We start from the raw sequence: 23,865 nt of genomic DNA, 5'->3' as shown, positions 1-23,865 counted from the left end.
TTGATGAGGTGGACTATTTGTTTTAGCCCATTTCCTAAGGAAAGAAAGTATCAGGGTGGGACCATATAAAAGGCACCTGCTTAGGGTTCGCAATAACTCAAAATTGCACAACTGCATCCTCACCAGAGGACTGAACCAACAGAAAGGATAATGACAATGAGGCCTAAGAGGAGGAAGTAATGGCAGACAGAAGTGACAGAAATGGGGCTAGAATGAGAGGGTAGGTTTGTTAAGATTAAAACCAAGCGGCAGTAGCAAAGAGGCTCTGATATACAGGGGCGTAAAGGAGAGGCCTCACAGCCCAGTGGGCTGTCGCTCTTTCGTGTAACCATCCCGAAGGGAGCAGGCCGGGCTGGCCGTGTTCTCCGCTCCGTGCAGACAGTGAGGGACACTGGTTCTCTCTCTCTCATTGCTCTGCCACCTGCTAGGGTGTTGTCTCCATGTGAGTGGTTGGAACCACCCTGGGCTCATTCATGTCCAAGGCAGGAAGGGGTGAGGTGCGAGGGGGGTGCCAGTCTTCACGAGGAAGGCTGGACACGGACGTGCACGTGGTTCCCTCATGCCCTGTTGGGGAGACTGAGTGCCAGGCCCACTCCTGGCTGCGAGACAGGCTGACAAACGATCGCTGGCCGCTGGCCGGGAAGCCACATCCTGCTACAGTGCTGTTGCAAGGGAGGAGAGAGCAGGATTTTGGTGGAGAACTAGCTGACTCCCCTTCAATAAGGCAAGAATAAAGACCAAAAAGAGATGCAAGCCATTTGTGGATATAAAGACCACTATTCTGAGATATAAAAAAAATTTCAATTTACTTAGAAATTCAAATGACAAACAACTATAAGATTTTTAGTATTTCTTATAGAAAATGGATTTTTTTATTTAAAAAAATAGAATTTCCATGTTACTTATGGTGATAAACTATGTTAAAGAGAGATTTTACTAGACTTTTAAAAAATTGAGATATAATTGACATGTAACATTAGTTTCAGATATACAACATAATGATTCAATATTCGTATATATTTTGAAATAATCACCACAACTACATTCATCACCATGTATAGTTATAATTTTTTTCTCTCGTGAGAACTTTTAAACGACAAGGAAGACTTTATTCAAGACCACTGCCATAAAAGTCAAACTATTGGAGAAGGGGAGAGAGATTGAACTTAACTCTGAATACAGATAGGGACAGCTGGGGAATTATACCAAAAAGGCGTGGGGAGGGGGTCAGTGGATGGAAAACTACTAAGAGGAACTTGGTCAGGTATCAAGGTTAGGGGAAGAGAAACTTGATTAAATAATAAAGATGGGGCGGAGTGAGGAACTTAATTGGATATCAAGACTGGGGAGATTCTTGCTAAACTGGCTTATCGGGCTTCTTGCTAAAACTAGGCAGGCCAAGGATGAGGCCTCATCAAAAGAGGGCTCAAAGGTGCCTAAGTAATGTTTGGTCGAGGAGATAGTTCTTGTTAACTATGACTGTAATTTGAACAGTTAATAACTCAGGCTATTTCAGTTTCATACTGATCATTTTGGAGAGCATAAATGAATCGTGTAAATAGACATAAACAATGTAGGTAAATATTGACATGGCGAGGAGAGGTGAAGAGCGATGATACAACATGAGTTGCCTCATTTTCTTATTCTCTGTGCAAGCTGTGTGTGGTTTTGGGGAGGAGGGTGCTAAATGAATTCTTAAGTTTCCTCGTAGTTCTACAATTCTCCACTTTGGTTAAATTAGGTTGATAGAGCAAAATCAGTTTTCAATTCTGTTTGATAAGGCTATTTATGAAATTGCTAATTTCAGATTAGTTTTATAAGCAGAAAATAAAAAGAATAATGAAAAAATCTTGATTAGATGATGTCTTAAATTGCTTAGTTGTATAAATAAATATAAATACAATTTATTTGTTGTTTTATAATATGAAGTCCAACTAAATTGTCTATGAAAAGAAGTTTGTATTTTGAAATAGCGTAATGTTTGTTATTTATTTTCTTATAGCTTTATCATCCCAACGTTGTACGCTATCACAAAACATTTCTGGAAAGTAAGTAAGAGTTTTGATGATATTTCTTAATGAAAAGTATCTTCAGTACATATTTTTATATTAGAATGTTTTTTAAAAAAGCTTAATCAACTATTTTCTTCACTCTTTTTGTTGTTTACATGAGAGTGAACAATTTTGTGCATCACTTTTTTGATCAATGAAACAGTGAAGTAAGCAATGACCTAAAGGTAGTTATGTATACCTGTACTCCCATTGAGAGACACTGAATGGACAAACCAATATAGTTATTATAGCTATTTTAAGACACAAAAAACTCAGTAGCATCAGGAGAGAAGAAAACTAAAGGGTAGTGGTTTCTTTAAGAAAAAATGAAAAGTTGTTTTTGTTGAATTAGATGACATTTTTCATCTCCAAAATAAATTGGGAGTGGGCTAGGTCTTTATTTCTTTTACTTAAAGTTCAAGTAATTACCACAAGATGGCGATAGAGCCCCAACTTTCTGCAGACAGACTGCAAGGATAATGGAATACAGAATCAAAACATTGAGACAAACCCAAAACAGTCAATTGTTTAAAACAAAATAGGACCTTTGACTAATATAAGTATTGATAAATTGTAATGATGTATGTCACATATGAACTTTCAAGATAAATCTCCATCTGAAGGGAAGATTTAAGCAATACAAGGCAAAGATTGGGGCTTCTTCACTGCCTCTCTATAGGTGCTCTTGTTATGCAAGCCTGTTGTGTACTTTGACGTGTTACGATTTTTACCCGTCTCTCTTTCAACTCGGTGCTGAAACTCTTCAGTAAATCCTGAACCCTTGACTATTTGTTCTTGATATTAGAATAATTTTCTGTAATTTAGTGCTTATTCTATCATAAAGAGATATAGATTGGCTTTGAACATGTACTGAAGTGACTCAACTGGTTTTAGATAAAAATAAAAGCAACAAAATCCCCTTTTTACAAGTTGAAGTGACTTTTTTACAACAAGAAGAATTGGAAGTGACTTAAACATACATGAAATATGATCAAATATATTATAAAATTGTGATAAAAGGTGAGAAAATTAAAAATAAAGCCAGAGGTAAGGTTAGAACATACAATAAATATTTCTTGGGATTATAGAAAAATTGGAAACAGTATAAATGTCTTTCTTTAGGGAAATGATTAAATAAATTCTGATCCAACTGTATTGTGGAATATTTTGTAACCAATAGAAAGAATGGTATGGATCTGTGTGTACTGACACATAAGGATGTTAAAAAAAAAACAAACAAACTATAAGTTGCAAAACATGTATAGTATTATTTCATTTTTGTAAATATTGTATACACACATATTTCATATACAACCAAAACATCACGAAAGATACATATCACATACCATTGTTAATAATTTCATATTGGTCTTGGAGGAGAAAGTAGAATTTACTGCTTTGTTTCTCCAAACCTAGTCGGTTATGAGAGTTCCAGCACCCACAAGATAAAACCAGGAGAAGCTCAGCTTTCTCTGCTCTTGACATAACAGAAATTTCTGTCATGGGTGTTGTTTTCAACTGTGTCATTCATTGCAAGACCACGGCATGATTCCATTGTAAAATTCTATAAGGTAAATCTATGAGACTACAAAACAATGCAGTTTAAAATTTTCTGGATGTCCAACTTGGGTAAAAAATTCAAAGGTAAATATTAGACTATTGAGAGGAAAGATGGATTTCCATGTTCTTCAGGGAAGCCTCACAGACTTGGGATCAGTAGCATTTTCCTCCCAGCCATTCCACATTACAGTGAACATAGCAAATGATAATATTTGCCAGTATAAACTTGTGCTGGCAGGTAGCTTGTAGCTGTGAGCAATGGTTGCTGGGCTCCAGTCACCCAATGCCCTCATTTCCCTCTTCTAGGGCTGAGTGGATCCATATCTTAATGCATGTCTAACTCTTTGGTGCTGTGCCCTACACACTCATCGGGAAGCTTGGATTTCTTTCTTTTTTTTTTTTAATTAAATCTATCAGGATGACATTGGTTAATACAATTATATAGGTTTCAAGTGTACAGTTTGATAATATGTCATATGTATATCACATTATGTTCACTGCTCAAATCTTCTGTCACCATATATTTGACCTCCTTTACCCTTATCTATCTCTCCCTTTCCCCTTTCCCTCTGGTAACCACTGAACCATTATTTGTGTCTGTGAGTTTTTGTTTGCTTGTTTATTTGTTGCTTTCAGTTTTATATCCCACATATAAGTGAAATCATATAGTTCTCGACTTTTCCTGTCTGACTTACTTAGCTTAGCATGATAATAGCAAGATCCATCCATGTTATCACAAATGCAAAGCATGGATTCTAATTTGTGTTTTCAAAATATTTTTATTGAATTTAAATTTCTATTACTTCTTTCTCTTTTTTTAGATGATAGGTTGTATATAGTTATGGAGCTTATAGAAGGGGCCCCTCTTGGAGAGCATTTCAGTTCGTTGAAGGAAAAACAACATCATTTTACTGAAGAAAGACTATGGAAAATATTTATTCAGGTACACTTCTATTTTCATTAATTTTTTCTATAGAACAGTAAAGATGCCAGCTGGTTTCTTAGCTACATATGTAGTAGTCATCAGTGGTTATGTGTGTATTGGGAGGAATAACATTTGTTTTTTCTTTGCTGTTTCAAGCTATGCTTAGCTCTTCGGTACTTGCACAAGGAGAAGAGGATTGTCCATAGGGATCTGACGCCAAACAACATTATGCTGGGGGATAAGGACAAAGTAACAGTTAGTAAGTATAAAAATCTTAGGATTTTTAATTTAAGAATTTCTGAATATTATTCCAGAGCAGAGCTGTCCCACAGAACTTAACTGCACTGACAGGAACGTTCGCTATCTGCACTATCCAATATGGTAGCCACTTGCCACATGTGACTATCGGGCACTTGAAATGTGACCAGTGTGACCAAGGAGGTAAAACTTAAATTCTGTTAAATTTTAATTAAGTCAAACATCCCTATGAGACTAGTAGCTACTATTTAGTTGTATTTTGCCCATATGAGAGAAATGAGGGAATAAACTACTCTTAGGATGCTTAGGATGGTCTCTAGGTATTTTCTTTCTACATCATAAAGAAAAGCTTTATGACCACCCCGTGGGTACATTATTTTACACTATTTTAACATAGTCTGCACCATATGAGTGAAATTTGTAATATGTATATGTTATACACATATGTAATATCACACATATGTACTATGTATAATATGTAATTACATATCAAAGGCTATGAAAAAATCCAGCCATTTGTATATTTCAACATCAGTTTTTATCAGAGTATTTTCACCTGTAGCTGGTAGGGCTCATGTTTGACAAAATTTTACAAATGAGAATGTTAATTTTTTTCCCCCACAGTTGGCTAATTCTCAATCATAACTTAAAATGAACTTTTAAGCTTAGCTGATATATTAGTTTTTTCCCACCTTTCTTCACTCATAAACACTTGTTTCTCTCATGGACTATTAATGGTTCACCAGCTATAAGCAGGGAGACATGTCTAAATCAGTGATCTCCAAGTACTTTTGATCATGACATTCTATCATTAAAAAAATTTTTTCGATAGTACACGGCCATTATATGTATGCTTGTTTATAAATTCTATACATATATCACTGTATAATCATCCTGTAGTACATGAAGTTTATGGAAATAAAATATAAAGGGGTATATAAAAAATCAAAGTAAAGATTTTAATATTTTCCCCTGCCCCTCAGTAGTGGCCTTAGGTGCCCAGCTTTGGAGAGAGCTGCCCTAAATGTTACAGATGCAAGAGCTATCTGACAGCAGTGTGAAGCTGACTCTCTTAGATTTAGAAGAACCTACTTCTTCATGAAGACAATTCCAGATGTACACATTTACCAAAACTGCATGTCTTCAATAAAAGTGATTAGATTTACTGTCCAGCTTTTTGCAAGGAGAGTATCTTAGATTAGTTTAAAAATAAGAGCCAACTAAAATAGAAGCTCTATGCCTAACCTTCAATGTAAAGTTACTTGGAAATATTTCAAGCTAGTGCTTTGTGAAATACAAAATGTGACCAAATAATTGCGAATCTTTATCTTGGACACACATTTGCTTAATCCTTTGAAATTAATTATAAATTAGTTTACCATTAAGCTTTTCACTGTTTTTCTTTTTTACTATTTGTAAAATAATAATTTATAAATAATTTAATAATTTATTAATAATTTATAAGTAATTTATAAAATAGAATTTTTACTACTTATAAACATGCAGGCATTTCAGTTTATAAGATAATAAGGATTATTATAAATTATGTATTTGAATTTCATAGCAAATAGAACATATATATGTGTTACATATATATGCACATATATTATTAAATATTATTAAACAGATATGTTCAATGTGGTATATGATATATATATATATATATATATATATATACACACACACACACACACGTATGTATATGTATATATAAGAAAAAAAATCAGTTTAATTTTTCTTAGATGGCTATTCAGGTCATATCTCCTGAGTGATAGCTAACCCTGCATTTCATTTTCTTATTTAGATTAGCTGTGATCATTTCTTTGGTTACATTTCAATACGTAGAGGTTAATCTGTTATTGTAGTAGCCTGATTTCTTTCCTTTCTAAACTTATTTTAATTATTTTTTATATTTATTTTCTTTAATCAGTACTATGCATCAAAGCAGTTTACAAAATAAAATAGTGCTAAAAAGCTTATAAAGAAAAACTTCCCCATTTGCAACTCCCAGTCATTTCCCTGAAACAACCACTGTTAATTCTTTTTTGCTTTTCTTCTCATATTTGATTTTCCATTGTGACAGTGAGGACTTAGTTTTCTAATTCCCTTTTCTTTCCCATCTACCATCCTGCCAATACAGTTATGGCACAACTTGGGCTTAAATCAATATTCAATGTTTACATTATTACTACTGTGTAATTGTCATTCAACATTGATTTCCTTTCCTTCCTCAGTGACCTTTTTGTTTCTCTTGGAGTTAGTAATTATCTTCTTTTTTGTTTGTGTTCCCAGTTTTTTACGTACCTATTATTTCTTCTTCCCAGATCTTCCAAAACCACTATGAAGCGTTCTCTGTACTATTTACACATGGGCAAACATGACAATTACTCTCAATTTTGTTTTCCTGGACAACCGATTCCTGTAGCTACTTGCTGTAATGTCGACCAGATTTGAATTTCGTCCTGGAACTTTCATTTACTCCTTTTCTTATTAATCTCAGTTTCTTATTACCTGTATCTCTTTCTTTTTTAACTCCCCTATTTTGCTGACGTTTATCATCCAGTATTTTCCTAAGAAAAGTTATTTGAAAGTTAGCATTTTTGGATGCTTGCATGTCAAAATATATTTTTATGGAACCCTCTTAATTTATTGGTAGTTTGGCTGGGTGTAGTATTCTCAGAGGGAAGTCATTATCCTTTCAGATTTTTAGGCGTCACTTCAATTTTTTAATATCCAGTTTTGTTCTTACGAAATCCAGGGCTATTCTGATTCCCATTGCTTGATACATGAGCTGTTTTATTTCTCTGGAAACTTTTAGAATGTTCTCTTTACCCTCTGCTTTGGATGGGTCTCTTCATTCACCGTGTCTGGAACTAGGTATGCTCTGTAGTCTGGAGACTTAACATTTCTGAATTATTTCTCCACTGCTTTTCTCTCTTCTGCTTTCTCTGTTTCCCCTTCTAAAATTTCTGTTAGTCTTAGATGTTTATACTAAATAATCTCCTAATTTTTGAAATACTTTTGTCTCTTTGTTCTACTTTAGAGTTTTTTCCACAACTTTATTTTCTTATGCTTCTATTGAATATTTTATTTTTATTATTATTTTTATTATTTAATTTTCCCAACTTTCATCTTTTTCTTCCATTTTCAGGGAATCCTGCTTTTATTCTCTCTCAGGATAATACAGACTTTTTTTTCCCCCCTTCAGTATCCTGCATTGTTTCCATATCTTCTAGATCTATCTTTTCTATGTTTTATCTATCTATCTATCTATCTATCTATCTATCTATCTATCTATCTATCATCTATCTATCTATTTATTTTTCCTGTTTAGTTTGATCTGTAGTTGCCATTGGAGACTTTCCTCAGTGTCCGTTGGACACTGAGAAAAGGCTATCGAGCGAGTTCCAGTTAAGCCTGTCACCTGGCAGACTTCATTAGAGCATTAAACTTTCCCAGAGAGTGCATCTTCAGCATCTCGCCCGAGGCAGTGTCCATCTGTCTGCTGTCATTCAGGAAGTAACACGGATGAAGGGGGCCCAGGGAGCCACGTTCAGTTGCTTCCCACTGAATTCCTGTGAGTTCAGCTCCCCTGTGTTTTGTTTCTTTCTCATTGTTGCTCTGGAAAATTAACCTGTTTTTCTGCTAGTGACAGAGGGTATTCAATTTACCGATAGTGCCATGTTTGAGTATGGGGAGGGACCTGAAGACTTGATTTTAGTTCCACGTTTTGAGCTTTTTCCTTCCCTTCTCCCTTAGGCAGCACCCTGGGCTCTGCAAGGGGAGTGGGCTGGGCTCCCTTTGGCTCCTACGGTCCTCAGCTACGTGGGTTGGGACCCCTGCTCCGTACTGTCTTCCATCTGCTTTTCACCTCCCTAAAATTCATTGGAATATCTCATCATCTGTGGTCTTCAAGCCCATTATAATTGTTCCTGTGGGTTAATAACTTTATAAAGAAAAAAATTTCCCCCTTCATTTTAGAAATATCAATCTACTTTTTAACTCAGAATATGCTGGCTAGTTACTTTATTAGGTTTCCATATTAGATATAACTATATACCATATTCATGTTTACTCTCTAACTTTAATAAAAATACATTTTTTTGTTTACACTCATACTTCAAAGGATTCCCTAGAAAAACTTACTTTGTTTTACAAGAATAAGCAAATTCTTATTTTCTTTTTCCCTGTCCTGTTCCTCATTGCCATTCTGCCCAATCTTATTTGTATCACTATTTTAGACTTATACTTTGGAATTATTAATTTTTAAAAATCATCTTCCATTTTCAAGAGTTTTTGGCTTTAAAATGAGGCAGTTTTAAGTTTAAAATAAATAAGCAGTGATAAATCTCAGAACAGACTAGTCCAACTTCTCTCTACTAAAGCAATTGTATGGGCGAGACATTGAAGTGCTACCTTTATTTCAAATGGGTATAAAACAATTTTATGACTAAAAAGATAATCTGCTATTTAAAGACAACACTATTTAAAAATATTTTAAATAAAATAGTGATGAAATATGTTTTTCAGTGTCTATCATTGTTGATATAAATATGAACATTAGAACCTCTTATTTTTAAGAGGAGTTATAGTTAAATTAAAATTTTATAGCATTAATTTGAAACCAAAAATATAAGATTCCCAAATTTTGGGAGGCTTAAGTAGAGCTAAAATTTATAGTGTTTATAAAGATAGGCTGCAGCATGTGTGTGTGTGTGTGTATGTGTGTGTGTGTGTGTGTGAGAGAGAGAGAGAGAGAGAGAGAGAGAAAGCAAATGTGTCACCACAAAGGGGCAGCTTTGTCATATTTTTTCTCTTTTCTTGAGCTAGAAGGTTTATTTACTCCCAAAAAGGAAGCACAGAAGCACAGGATTGCCAAGTGATGTTTAAGATGCACGAGACAAAATGTATTGAAAATGTGACCAGAAAAGAAAGCTTTAGAAAAACAAAAATATCCCTCTTCTCTTTTTCTCACTATAGGTGAATTAGATGTTTTACAATTAAGGTCGATTTGCAATTATTTATAGCAAGCTGTTGGCTGGAGTTGGCCTTCATGAAGCAGCAGAGTAGAGAGTACTAACATATTTAGGCATGCACGGTTTTACAAATGACGTCTAACTGTAATGTCTCAATATATTTCCATTTAAAAGACTGTCTTTTAATGACTTTTGCCATTGAAACATGTTTAGGTCTTGCCTCTGCATTTATTTGCAGCTCTGGAGGCAACACAAGGGAACAAACCCTGGTTCAATGGCACATTGGGCTAAGCATAGTCAGAGTTGGCCCCGAATGCCGTCACCTTCCAAGTAAGATCCACACTGTGCCATCCCTTTAGAGGATGACCCTGAAGGAGGGAATCCGCTGAAGTGAACTTGCCTTCTAACCTAGCATTTCACATGCCTCGGCTTTTACAAACACTCACATTTTAATGTAAACCCTACATGCCTGCTTTTATTCCCTGCTCCCAAATAAAAAAAGAAAGAAAATGGGAAGAAACCTCAACTATAGGTAATAGATTTCAGACATGGGCTTTAGTGCATGACTCAAGAGGCTACATGTTCATCCTCCAACAGAACAGGCTGTGCATGTTTGTAGGTGTTTCTCAAATTATATGTGGCTGTTGCTATTGGTAATAATACCAAGGGCACACTTGATTCAATGGAACATTTATCAAAGGCTCGAATGCTCATAAAATACAATCACATGCATGCATGTTGAGATGGATGTAAGATGAAAGCCACGGTCTCTCTCTCTCCTGAGCTCACAGTCTTATGGGAAGGCGTTCAGATCTTTGCTCAGAAGTATTGTCTGAGCTAAGACAAGCATGACAGATATGGTCACTGTCTCCATGGAGCTTATAGTTGCATTACGGGGTGATAAAGGCAAGGATGTCATCTATACAAAAGTACTGTTAAATTGTGATGGACCGTGGTATGCCGCAGTAACAACATGAAAGTCTCAGCAGCTTAAAACAGTGGCAAACCATAGCCTGTGGGACAAATCCAGCCGTGGCCTGTTTTTTGTATGTTCTGTGAGCTAAGAATGGTTTCTATATTTTAAAATAATTGTTACTAAAAGAGAAGAATATGTGACAAAGATCACATGTGACCTACGAAGCTTTAATATTTACCATCTGTCCCTTTACAGAAAAAGCGCGTCCACCACTTAAAACACCAAGGTTTCTATCTTGCTCATACTACATGAACACTGCAGGTCAGTAAGGGGGCTTAGAGACCCCGGCTGCCCAAGACGCCTCCTCACCTGCTTCCACATCACAGAGGCAGGGACCAGAGAGTATGGCGAACCATATCTCGACTCTTAAAACTTCTGCCCCAAAGTGTCGCATGTTACTTCTGCTCAGATTTCATTGGTCAAAGGCAAGTAGATTTAACAGGGTGAGGATACATTGCTTCCCCAGAAAAAGTATGGCCGAACAGTTACACAATCTTTCACAACTACCTTGCACAGGAGAAAAAGTGACTAATTCTGCCTACAGGGCCTTCAGGTAAGGAGTTAAATAGGCCAGACAATTGTTACGCTCTTCTGTAGAGACAACAGACTGGGCGAGAACATGGAGGCACCAAATCTTTATCAGCTTAGGAAAAAATTGGAAATAAAACTTCCCAGTGTTGGGTTTATAAGGCCTTCTAAGTTTACATGGCTGTATAAAATACACCAGAGATGAAGGATAATAGAGTTTATTTTAGTGGGTGTTTTCATATCGGCACATTGGGATATGATTAAATCCTCTGAAGAAAAAATTATAGGGTGGAATCTGATGCGTTATGGATGTGTTGTTTTCATTCTGTGAGTTTTCCCAAAGTGTGTTCTCCGAAGCAGGATGGTGAGTAGGTGGGGGTGTCTATTTTTACAAAGACAAATTCAGCAATGCTCTGTACTACACATCTGACTGTCTGATCAGTCTGCCCAGCCTCATAGTGGGCTGAAACACTGGAACCTTTTGGACTCTAGAATCATGCCACAAATTGTGTGTGTGCGTGCATGTGTGTGTGTGTGTGTGTGTGTGTGTGTGTGTGTGTGTGAGAGAGAGAGAGAGAGAGAGAGAGAGAGAGAGAGAGAGAGAGAGAGAGAGATAAGAGACTTCTTGTTTTTGTAAGAATCAGACCCTTAGCACTCCTACTAAATATACAACCGTATGTGTAAAGGTTCATTATCCCAAGTAATAGTAACCAGAAACAACCCCCACACTGAAAAATAATTTTAAAGAGTCCACATTTACTAAAGACATTAGTTTCCTCAAGAATCCAGTGTGCTGAAAGCCATCCTAGAGTAAAATGAGGTTTGTGTACAGTAGATGTGGAATTACCTAGGATTCAGGAACTACCCTTGTATCAGGTGTTGAATTTTTCATCCTGAAGCTCCCAGTCATAACAACTCCATCAATAAAAATCAACAAAATAGTGGTGCTGCTGAGAAAAAGGAATGCATTCACTCTGCCTCGCCTGGGTAGGGTCTGTACGGGTGAGGGAGGGGGTGCGGTGGGGGAGATGGGGCTTTGGAAGAGTGGGGTGGGGCCTGGAAGAAGAGCTCCCTGGTACACCAGCATTTTAATCCTTGCTTCCGTCTCCTATTTTAGAAATTCATTTGAGACTCGATTAAGGTTCTGCTTATTGAATTATTGAATTAGAAATAATAAGGTTTATGACAGCTAAACTTCATTTGGAGGAAGGTCAAGGTAAGTTTTGGTGACAGGGATTAGAAACCTTGAGTCGCCCTCAGAGGAGGAAGTGCCTGCCAGTGGGACAGGGGTTTGCTGGGGAGAAATTCCGAGCATCTTTCTGGGAACCCCCTTCTTGTCCCTCATGGAGCCCTGCACAGAGGATTACTGATGGTCCCATTGCTATAGAAGTTGGAGGCAGGCCGCTCCATTTGCTGAGGCAGAAGGAAAGAGCAGAACTGTAGACAAGATACGGTTGCAAGGTGAACATCTTCCTTCTGGCCTCTAACACAGCTGTGCTCAAGTAGACACCTCTGCCATCACCTCGCATGGGGTTTCAACTGATCATCTCTTGATCAGAGTCATTCTTCGTTTTTACTTAGAGAGACATCCTTAAGATTTCAAAAATTTTAGCTATGCTTTGAAGTAAAGAAGCAGCTGCCCATAGCTACATCTCTTGAGCATTCACTATGGGATAAAAATCATATACTCATTTTCTCTTCCAATATTTGAGGCACATTTCCATCTTTACAGATAATAAAAAGGCTTAGGGAGGTTAGGAAACTTGCTTAAAGCACACCCAACTAATAGATTGGCAGTGCCAGGGATGAACCGCCTTTGCCTCTAGAGTTTGTCACTTAACTAGATCTCTTAATAGTATTATTCCCTTAGGGAAGCCATTTCAGGTAAAGAAAAAAGGCACATTTGGGGGCGCCAAGGTGCTCTGAATCAAAGCACTGTGCAAGGATGAGGCCAACAGCTCTTTTGAAATGGACATTGTAAGTTGGCCGATAATGACAGAGGTCAGTCATCTAACATGGCCTGCGAAGTCCTGCATCACTGGGCCATACCCTCGATTTCCTACTCTCCAGCCAGCCTGGCCTTTTCTCAGTTTTTTAATGGATTATACTTACTTGATCACAGGACCTTTGCATATGTGGCTTCCTCAGCTTAGAAGTTTCTTCTCTACGTTCTCTTCTTACGTAGTTAACTCCTGTCCTCCTTTACCTATTTAGTTAGTCACCTTTTTGTCACACCTGTTTTTCCTTTTCAGCTACGTCCCCTATATCCTCTCATGACATCATATATTAACCTGTGCTTTAATGAACTTGTCACAACTGCAAATCTACATTTATGTGTACGATTCTTTGTTTGATGTGTATCTCTACCACTGGTCCCTAAGAGATGTCAATATGAATGTTTTCTGGCATGGTTACTATTTTATCTTTAGTACCTGGAACATAGTAGATGTTTGGTGTATATTTTAGTTGGACAAATGAATGAATCGATGAATAAATGGAGAGTCTTGAAGGCCAGTAGGGAAGCTGGAAACTTTATAAAGACTAGCAATCAAGAGGCCTCCTGGTACTTACATTGGGGCCTATTGTGATAAAAACAACGGTTAGTAGATGGTTCCATTATTAAATACCCTATAGGATGGATCAGAAGAAGAGCTTCTGATGAGGGGCACCTAGACTATGGCAGAAGGAAGGAGGGCTTGGACTCATGGCACATTTAAACTGTGGTCCCTGAATCAAAACAAAGGTTTAGCTACAAGAGCTGGTAAGTGGGTAAATGTAGGAGCACAAAGGAAGAACAGATCTTAAGCCCGGGTAATGCGGACAATGTGTTGCCATCTGCTGTTTGGGATATCCCAGAGCCGTGGTCCTCAACCTGATGCTCTGAGGTGGAGCTAAGGCGGTGATGCTAGTGCTGGGGAGCAGCTGCAAATACAGATGAAGCTTCGCTTGCTCGCCTGCCGCTCACCTGCTGTGGTGCGGCCGGTTCCTAACAGGGGGTTGAGGACCCATGTCCCAGAGGGCTATGAATGATGAGCTTACTCTGGGGTGTGAAAGGGCAGCTGCTGCAGATGAAGCCCCAGACAGAGGCCGGGGCTTTCCGGCTTGGCTGTGAATTTAGGAGTTACTAACACGCCTGTGATGGGCTGAAACCTCCCTGTGGAGAGGGATGGGAACACCATAGATTTGTGCAGTATTTCAGAACCCTTCTCGTCTATTGTAAGTTGTCGGAGCAATCCTTATGAAAATTAGGGTAGTTTTTGTAGGCCATTTTTGAGAAAACAGAGTAGCTGAATGATGTGTCCCATGTCACACAGGTAGTAAATAACAGAGTAAGAATCTAAGAACTCAACTCAAGACCATACCTTTTCCATGTGAAGATTGGCAGCCGCAGGCAGTAGCAGCAACATGCTATAGGCTTTTTACCATTATCTGTATCATTTGTTCTATCAAAGGAGAGGTTTTTTTTTAATCCTAATTCATTCTCTCTCTCTCTCTCTCTCTCTCTCTCTCTCTCTCTCTTTCTTCCCCTCCCTCCCTCCGTCCCTCTCTCTCTCTCTCTCTCTCAATAATGTGCTGTATGCAATGCACAGGGAAAAAATGTTTTTTGTTGTCATTTTTGAATTTCTATTTTAGCACATGAATGCTTTTATGACCATAGTTCCTGAAGTAAAACTTATTCCTCTACTCCAAATATGATCACAAATGAGGAAAGAGTAATAGAAACATAATTGCTAACACTAAAATCTTCCAAATGGTGGAACAATATTAGCTTTGACTTTCTTTAAGAGCACTTCTCCGCCTTCTATGTTTTTGCAGCCGTGAGTCTGCATTTCTGCCATTTTTCTAAATTAAGTGGAGTGGGTAGAATCATTGTGAGAACCCTACTTAGTTTTACCTTTTAAAATCAATGACATTTTTATAAAGGCAAGATAATTTCTATGTAGAATTGGAACTAAAAGTTAAAGGCTTATTTTAGATTGCAAATTGGTCAAAGTTTATGTGTGCTAAAATTATAGTGAGCACCTAAAAATATTAAAATACTATACTATTTCTACTAATTTTCTCCATTATATAATAGAGGGATAGAAAGCCATTTAGCTTGTGAATAGTTCTTAACACTTCATATAATTTAGGCCTCTAATATTTTCTATTTGTCAAGAGTACTATTGGATTGAGAGGATAGGTAGGTAGGTAGGTGGGTGGGTAGATAGATAAGTAGATAGACAGACATACAGACATATCCATATGCATATATATCTATATATGTATTAAAAGATATCTGTCAATCTAGTGATAAATGATATAAACTCTTTGCTCCTGTACATTGCATACTAATTAAGAATCTCAAATAAAAATGAATGTTAAATAAAAATAATTTCAGGTATTGAAAGATGTTAAAAATTAAGTAAATGTTACAGAAAGGTAATGAAGAAGGGAACAAATTTTTGATAGTGTGGTCAAATAAAACATTTCTAAAAACTCAGATTATATATGGTCTTATATGCCTGTTAGGAGTATAGCCTTGGTTCTTAGTATTTATCAGAAGTCTTTGTAGAATTTTAACCTCATTAGTCGGGGATATCTGCTCTAGGTTTTTCAAAGATCATTTTGACTCTGGAATGGAGAGTTATGTTTTGAAGGGAGTGATGGAAGCAGAGAGTCTGTTTAGGAAGTATAGTTCAGTAGCCTAGGTGAAGGTTCATGGTGGCTCAGACTAGGGTAGTAGTGGTTATATTAATTATATATTGCTATGGCACAAATCACTGTGAAACTTAGTGGCTAAAAACAAATAAACATTTATTTTCTCACCATTTCCAAGGGTCAGGAATTCAGGAACAGCTTAGCTGGGTAGATCTCGCTCAGAGTCTCTCACAAGGCTTTAGTCAAGTTGTCAACTAGGGCTGGATCATCTGAAGGCTTGATTTGGACTGGAGGTCACATGGCTGGCAGTTAGTTCTGGCTTTTGGTTGAACTTGGCCTCTTATCCTCCAGGGCGGGTTTGATTCAGCACTATGTTTTTATGTAGTACTGTTAATTACATCTTTTGAAATGTTGGTAAATCTGTACAATGAGAGTATGAGGAATATTTTCCTACCACCTCGACGTAAGTTGTTGACTGTTTTATAAAAGAGAAGTATTTGTAAGTGATTTGAAAAGTAAAGCTAGTGCTAATATTAAATATAGATATTTGATGTTCTAAATTAAAAATTCAAATTATCCCTCGTTGACATATAAATATTTTAAGATTATTTTAAATATCATATTTACTGTGATTTAGTACCAACAGATGCCATTTAATTTCAGGGTTTTAGGTCTTCATGGTAGTTATTCAGGCTTACCTCATTTTTATTTTTATTTTGGCTAGATGAGATCATTACTGCCATATGCCAAAATATTAGATTCATTCTATCAATTTAAAATTGTAAGAGATAATTTAAAAAGTGAAATCACAAGTTCAATTACTACTTTGTTCTGTTTCAGTCAAAACTTACATTAGTTTTTTTTTAAAATGATAAACCTTATTATGCCAAAATATGTAACATATAGACATATTTTTTGTATGCTAATCATTAAGGCTGGGAGTGGTATGGAAGGCTGGTACGTAGGGCATTATGACCGAAGGTAAAAAAAAATTATAAACTAAAAAAAGCTTTCTATTGCGAACTGTACTAATTATTATAAAACTTAAGGAATGATGCTAATTCTGGGCAAGTATAATAACATTGTTTTGTTTTATGAATTGTAGCTGACTTTGGCCTGGCAAAGCAAAAACAAGAAAACAGTAAACTCACATCTGTTGTTGGAACAATCCTGTATTCCTGGTAAGGACAGTTATTTTATGGCTCTCGAACATCATACCTAACTCGTTTGGGCTTTCATTTTTTTTGTTGGCTCACAAAGAAAAGACAATTTTAGGAAACAAAGCTCATTTAGTAAGTTTTCCCCAGTTACTCAGGTAATATACAGGTGCAGAATTCTGTACATTGTTATGTGTGTTTAAAGTGACAACAACAGCAACAACAAATTATTGTTCTAAGGTAACTCTGACTCTCTTAGGAACTACTTTTATTACTTATAAATTGAAATTATCCTCGGCAGATAGTAGGTGTACAATAGTTGTTGAACGAATCTATGAAGGAACTAGTAGGCTCGCCAGCCAACCTGACACTTGGAACATTTTATTGCACCTATGGTATGTATGATTCTTTTTCTTTTTTTTTTGTGCCTATAAACATTCAAGGGTAGGGGAAGGGTTTTTATGTCCTAATACATATCCCAGCATCTGGTAAATAATAATTGCTCAATAAATTATATTCTATGAATGAATAAATCATGACATAAATACTTACACATATGTTTACAAGGTTGGTTGCTTCTTGGATAAATGAGTGTTTATATTTTGATGAATCGAGACACTTGTCTCTTCTTTAGCATGCTTTGAGGGTTTCTTTGCAATCCATTAATTATTTCGAAGTGAAAATCTTTTGCTGATCATGTGTAACTTGTTTGAATCTGCTGAAATGAATAAATAGATGTAGTAGTCAGTAGACACAGTAGATTTCAAGGAAATATTTTAAATGTCATTCATCAAGTCAAGCAATCAAAACCCTTCTACCTTCTTTTTAAATCTAATTTATTGTTGTGCAGTTGAGTACTGAGGATAGAATTCAGTGTGAATCTTCTAAGGGCAGATGAGTGGAAATTGTAAATAATAGCCTCATTTAAAAAATTCCTTTCATACAAAAATGTTCAGAATAGTGTTTTGGAGGGTGAATTATCATTTATTTTACTAGAAATTTCTCACATCTTTGTTCTTGAAACAAACTTAGAAGATACGGAGGTTGGTGGCCAGGCTAATACTGTACCTTGAAAAATGCAAGTTTATGTGTACACTTAATCTCTTAACAATGTTGACCAACCCATTACTTCTGCTGTATGAGTAATTTTCTTTTGTTTCACTTTGCATTCTTTTTCAGAAATAATGAAAGTTTAATCACAAAAGTGTTAAGTTATCATAAGTTCTTGAATAGATTTGTCAATCAATTTTACAGAACAAATAAAATACAAACTCAAATTTCAGTGGGTCATACTTGGTATAAGCAGATTTAGTCCCAATTTTAGAATTTTATTTTTACTAGTGTGATAACTTTGTGTGTGTTAGGGCAGGGAGACTCTAGAGTGTGTAGGAAGAAATCTAAAACATGACAAGTATTTTGCTTTATTAGTCCAAAGAGAGTCACATTTTCCTTTAATTTTAAAGGAAAGGAAACAATTAGGAAAGGTGAACCTTCTCATACAGTTCATCTCTTTTATTTAAGTATATCACAATTGTTTCATTAAAATGCACAGTGTATATTATCACCATTCATCTTTGCATTATGCTTTTTGTTCACTTAAATTGCTTTAAAAATTATTTCTACTCCTACTTTCCCCTAATTGTTGGAAATGCCCCTTGTATATGGGTTTTATGACTTTAAAATCACAAACCACCTGTCTTCCTAGTTTGTGATGTCTTCAACTGAGCCTGTAGTTAAAACAAAACAAAACAAAACGAAACTTGGTTTCTAATTAAAATCTGTTACTTTCTTACTTAGAGATTCTCCAGAAGACAGGATTCAAGTGAAATAGTTTATTTGGGAGATGGTCCCAGGAAACGGTGGTAGGGGAACGGGGAAACAAGAGAGAAGGGAAAGCAGCCAGTACAGGGAACATTAATAATTAGATTCATAAATTATCATCTGAGATCTAATGTAGATGTTTCAGAGTTGTCCTATATGCCGAGGGAAAGCTCTGAGTATTTTTTTATTATTTTTTCCAGTTTCGAGTGTGAACACGTCACTAGCAAGGGCTGGTTTGGAGGGTAAACTCCCAGGCACTCTGGCCTGAGTGCAGTGGGCTGGGAGAAAGCCCTCGGGCAGAGAGTCATGGGACACTGCTTAGCAGTATGGTGCCAAGGGCTTGTACTGGATATGTCAGTAGGCGGGGACCTGGCCAGGGTCCCCACACTGTCACCTATTACACTCCCTCAAGTTTCAATTGTTCCAAATGTAAGCCGTTTCTTAATAAATTGTTTAATATATGCAGTTTCTTTTGAATTTTCCATATTTTTAATTTTGGGTTTTTGCTGAGTTTTTGAATTCGACAAAAATAAAACAGATATCTTTTATAGTCCTTACTGGAGTCTCACACCTTCATGCCTTTACTTGAATTGCCCCTTTAGCCATCCCCAGGCTATTTCCCTCCAAATTCTCTCATCTTTGTGTGATCCTTCTGAGCTTCTCTGAGCCTATTAACGAGGATCTCGGATGCCTGTCACTGCCCTCAAGGGTCCCCAGGTTTGATGAGGTTGATGTTCCATGTTATTTTTCTCTCTTCTTTTGCTTTTACTTCCTTAGATATTAATTTATCTAATAGAAGAAAGTTCTCTTTATCAACTATTGTAGGAAGTGCCTCAGAGCATTCTTTATTTTGTATCTCAGCTGCTAGATAAATCGTGTGTGAGCACTGGACTGATTATGCTAGAACAGAAGGTCAATAAAATCTCATTTTCTTCATCTGGTTTGATTCATTATTAGGCTGGTCATTGTTATCCTTCTCATGGAAAATAATTTCCTTATAAATAAGTACTTTGGTTCCATTTTTTTATGTCTATGTCCTACTCCAATTTTACAGTCCCAAACTGCCCACTATCTTCAACTGCATTTTCAGAGCAGATTTTAGTTTCAGCTCTGAGAATCATTTTACTAAGGCTAGTTCTTCACTGAACATGTATTTGGGTTTTCTGGGTAATAAGCAAGTATGGTCTAATAAAAATGGAAAACTGACTAATCCTGGAATGAGAATTCAGACTTTATTGCTTAGTGTAATCCCATTCACATCATGACATTAGATAATGAAAACAAAAGCCGGTGAAATTTTCATTGGATGGATCAAAATAACCCTGTATGCAAACCCGGGCAAGTAGTGACAAAGTGAAGCATGCCCAACTATTGACTGTACCTCGTAAGTTCTTAAGAAAGCTACAATATCCTCAGAACTCAGAAACTGTTAAATGACTTACAACACTTCAGTAGCTTCCAACTAATCATATTTGAAAGACCAAGTACTCAGTTTGGCCACAAGCAGACAACCCTGCCTGCTCTAGCCTCTGCCAAGTTATCCAGCTTTACCTCAGCCCAGATTTTACTCTACCAATGCCTAGATGTTCTAGCTACGTTCCCTCTGACCACAGGGCTTTTGCACACGCTGCTCCCTCTAACTGAAATACTCTTTTATCCCCTTGACATCTGATTAACTCTTCCTAATCCTTAGCCTCTCAACTGGAGTGCAGCCTCCTCAGCCTAACCCCTCTCTAGGCAGGGCATGCTTTCCCTGGTCTGTATTCTTTATGTACTTTTCCTTCGCAGAGTTGAAATTTTCATTCATTTCATGATAAGTCGTAATGGTTCTGTTCATCACTGTCCCCAGCACTGAGCCCAGAGTTTGGTACTTTATAGGCCCCTAAGAAATATTTACTATATGAATGATCTAATACTGGCCTGATTTTGAATAGTACCTAAGATAATATACTCTAAAGGAAATTTCTCCTTTTCACTATAACATTTTTTTTTAATCCCCTCCCTTTGCTATTCCTTCAGAACTCCAAATGTGCCCACCTAGGTGTTCTCCCTCCAGAAAGCTGCATGCAGAGTTTCCTTCCTTACTCCCCCCCCCCCGTCCCCCCCCCCCCCCGCCCTTCCCGCCCCTGTCTCTGCTTAAACATCGCTTTCGTAGAGAGGTTTTACTATTCATCTGCCCCAGATGACTGCCTCCTTCGGACTCTATCACTTTATCTTACTTTCTGTTTCCATAGCACTGGCCTCTATCTGACACGATGTTATATTTCAATTGGTTTATCACGTGTCTCTCCCACTAAAACACAAAGTCTGTGCCAGCAGGGGCTGTCGTCTGTTTCATTACTGTTGTTTCCCTGGAGCCTAGAAGAGCAGACAAGCAGAATTCTAATAAATATTTAGAATGTTTTGAATTATTAAAGTGAAAATAAGTCATTCTTTTTTTTTTTTTGATTTGTCTAAAAAATGTCTTTCTTTAAAAACTTTATTGAGGAGTAATTGGGAGAACTTGACAAATATAATTGTATATATTTAAAGTGGACAACGCGATAATTTGATAGGCAGGTACATTATGGGGCGGATACGATGATCAGGATAACTAACATGTCCATCACCTTGCACAGTTAACTCTTTGTGATGGTGGTAGTGAGAATCCACCCTCAGCAAATTCAACTGTACAGTATCATACTGTTAACCATGGTTACCATGCAGCACATTAGATCCTCAGGACTTATTCTTCTCATAACTGGAAATTTGTACCCTTTGCCCTAATTACCCATTTTTTCCTTCCTCTCAGCTCCTGGTAATCACTGTTCTATTCTCTGTTTCTATGAAATTGGCTTCCTGTTCTTTTTTTTTTTTTTTTTTTACTTTTTTCAGCTCACTTATTTTTCTTAGCATAATGTGCTCCAGGTTCATTCATGTAGTTGCAAATGGCAGAGCTTCCTTTTTATGGCTGAATAATATTCCATTATATATATTTACCACATTCTTCATTTTACTGAGATTAAAAATCCATGTGCATTTTTATCACACTCTAAAGAACTAGCATATTTTTGAACTCTTCTTACTTTCACCTCAATAAAGCCTGGAGTGAATGGTTTTCGGTGTGAAACAGTTAAGTGCCTTGGTGCTATGATCTGTTTTATTTTATTTTATTTTCCATTTATTTACTTTTATATCTTCCATAGTTACTAGAGCAGTGAATAATGGGATCAAATGAGACATTATTTATAAAAAAAAAAAAAACTGTGGAATAATTACAAATTATTGAGACAAGTATTTTTCTGCAACCATTAAATTGGCCCTGAGGGAAATTTCTAAAGAGGAATTTTTTGAAAATAAAAACATAATTGGAAAGAGAAAGTAATATCGACAGGCAGATCAGTATGGTCATTGTTAAGAGCACAGGCTCTGCAATCAGGCTGCCTGGGTTTAAGTCCTCGGCCTGCTTCTAAGAATAATAAATTATTGACCTTCTCTGTGTCTCAGTTTCTTTGTCTGTAATCTAGGGATATTAACAGCACTTTTAATAACTTCTAGGGTTGTTGTGAGATTAAGTGAGGTATACATGTCAAATGCTTGGAATAACCTGGCATATGATAAGCACTCACTAGAAAATAGTGATCATTGTTTTGTGTTTGTCTAACATTTGAAAATATAGTGTTCATTTGAATGTATAGATTATATTATGTCTAGGAATCAGATTTATTTTTTAATAGTTACAATGGAGAAGAGTTACTTATGCCTTCTCCTTCCCTGTCTATATTTCTTCCCTGGGTGGCTGCTTTGGTTACTAGCAGGGACAAGGATTTGTCTAGTGGCCAGGCCCAAGCAGCTAAGGAGTATAAAAAGGAAAAAATATGAGCTTAGCAGGAAAAGACAGAGAATCTAGAGGAACAGAACTTTCTACAGTGTTGCCTTGAACAGGTGGGATGCAAGGATACTTTTGCCTGTAATCACTTTTATGTATGGCTTCTCCTTGGCCCAGCGGGATAATATTTACCCGGATAATATTACCTCTCCTTTCCCCGAGTCCCTCAAGGCTCTATAAACACACACACACGCACACACAGAATGTGGATCCATTCAGCTGGATTATTGGTTCGCTAGGAGGTCTCAGATGGTCTCACGTATCTGCCAGTGGTTGTTAACTCTTGGCTAGGGCTCCTTGGACTCTGTCCAGGCAGTCTCTTCTTTACATGACTGTGTTGGAGCAGCATTTCAAAGGCCCAAAAGTTGAAGCTGCAAGGTTCTTCAAGAGCTAGCCTTGGATATCACTTCACATCCCTCCTACCAGATTTTATTGGTCCAAACAAGTTAAGATCAGCCCAAATTCAAGGGAGAGGCCAAGAAGTACATTTGCCCCTTTAGATGGAAGGAGTGTCACAGAATTTGTGGCCATATTCAATAAACCATACTATAGCACTGTACTTCAGTCAAAAATAAACATAAGCCCCTAAGTGCCTCAGAAATCCAAAGCTATGATACAAAGAAATAGTCTATTTTAAACATTAACAGTTGATACTTCAACTCCAAATCTTCTCAGAATGAAGTGTAGCTGTCTGGATCCATTCAGGAGACAGAAATGACTGTGTGGGCTAAACATGGGAAGTTTAGTAAAGAATGATTAGTTCTGATAAAAGGGTAGCTATAAGTATAAGGGAACTCTGCACAGTACCTTCGGGCCGAAAGGGAGCAGCCCAGGAAGAGCACACTTGGAAGGGGTAAGACCTCATTGCAGAAGGTGTGGTTCAGCCCCCTGGCCAGCAGGGGAATAGGCTGGAGCTGGCCTGAGGCTACTGGGCAAGCAGGAAACAACAGTAAAGATGGGGAAGCAGGGTATGAGCGCCCCTAGGGCGGAAGGTACAAGGCCTTCGGGAGTTGAGGGCCATTGGAAGAGAAAAGTGGGGTGAAGTCTAGGCACTGCACAAACCCGAGGCCTTCAGAGGGTACAGACTTTTAAGGTACCCTGTTT

The 23,865-nt window shown here is 37.1% G+C and overlaps 1 protein-coding gene across 5 annotated transcripts in view; it reads left to right on the top strand.

Moving 5' to 3' along the window:
• NEK10 (NIMA related kinase 10) overlaps window positions 1–23,865 on the top strand; it is a 187,183-nt gene that overhangs the window by 63,963 nt on the left and 99,355 nt on the right. For all 5 annotated transcript variants that reach the window (XM_016149581.2, XM_016149580.2, XM_016149578.2 and 2 more), the window contains 4 exons: window positions 2,003–2,048; window positions 4,433–4,554; window positions 4,693–4,795; window positions 17,021–17,096. In XM_016149581.2, coding sequence (XP_016005067.1) covers window positions 2,003–2,048; window positions 4,433–4,554; window positions 4,693–4,795; window positions 17,021–17,096 — 347 coding nt within the window. The remainder of the gene's footprint in view (window positions 1–2,002; window positions 2,049–4,432; window positions 4,555–4,692; window positions 4,796–17,020; window positions 17,097–23,865) is intronic.

Source organism: Rousettus aegyptiacus, unplaced genomic scaffold (assembly GCF_014176215.1).
Source record: "Rousettus aegyptiacus isolate mRouAeg1 unplaced genomic scaffold, mRouAeg1.p scaffold_m13_p_4, whole genome shotgun sequence".
In the NCBI taxonomy this organism is placed as follows: Eukaryota; Metazoa; Chordata; class Mammalia; order Chiroptera; family Pteropodidae; genus Rousettus; species Rousettus aegyptiacus.
This window is presented reverse-complemented; position numbering and strand designations above follow the sequence as displayed.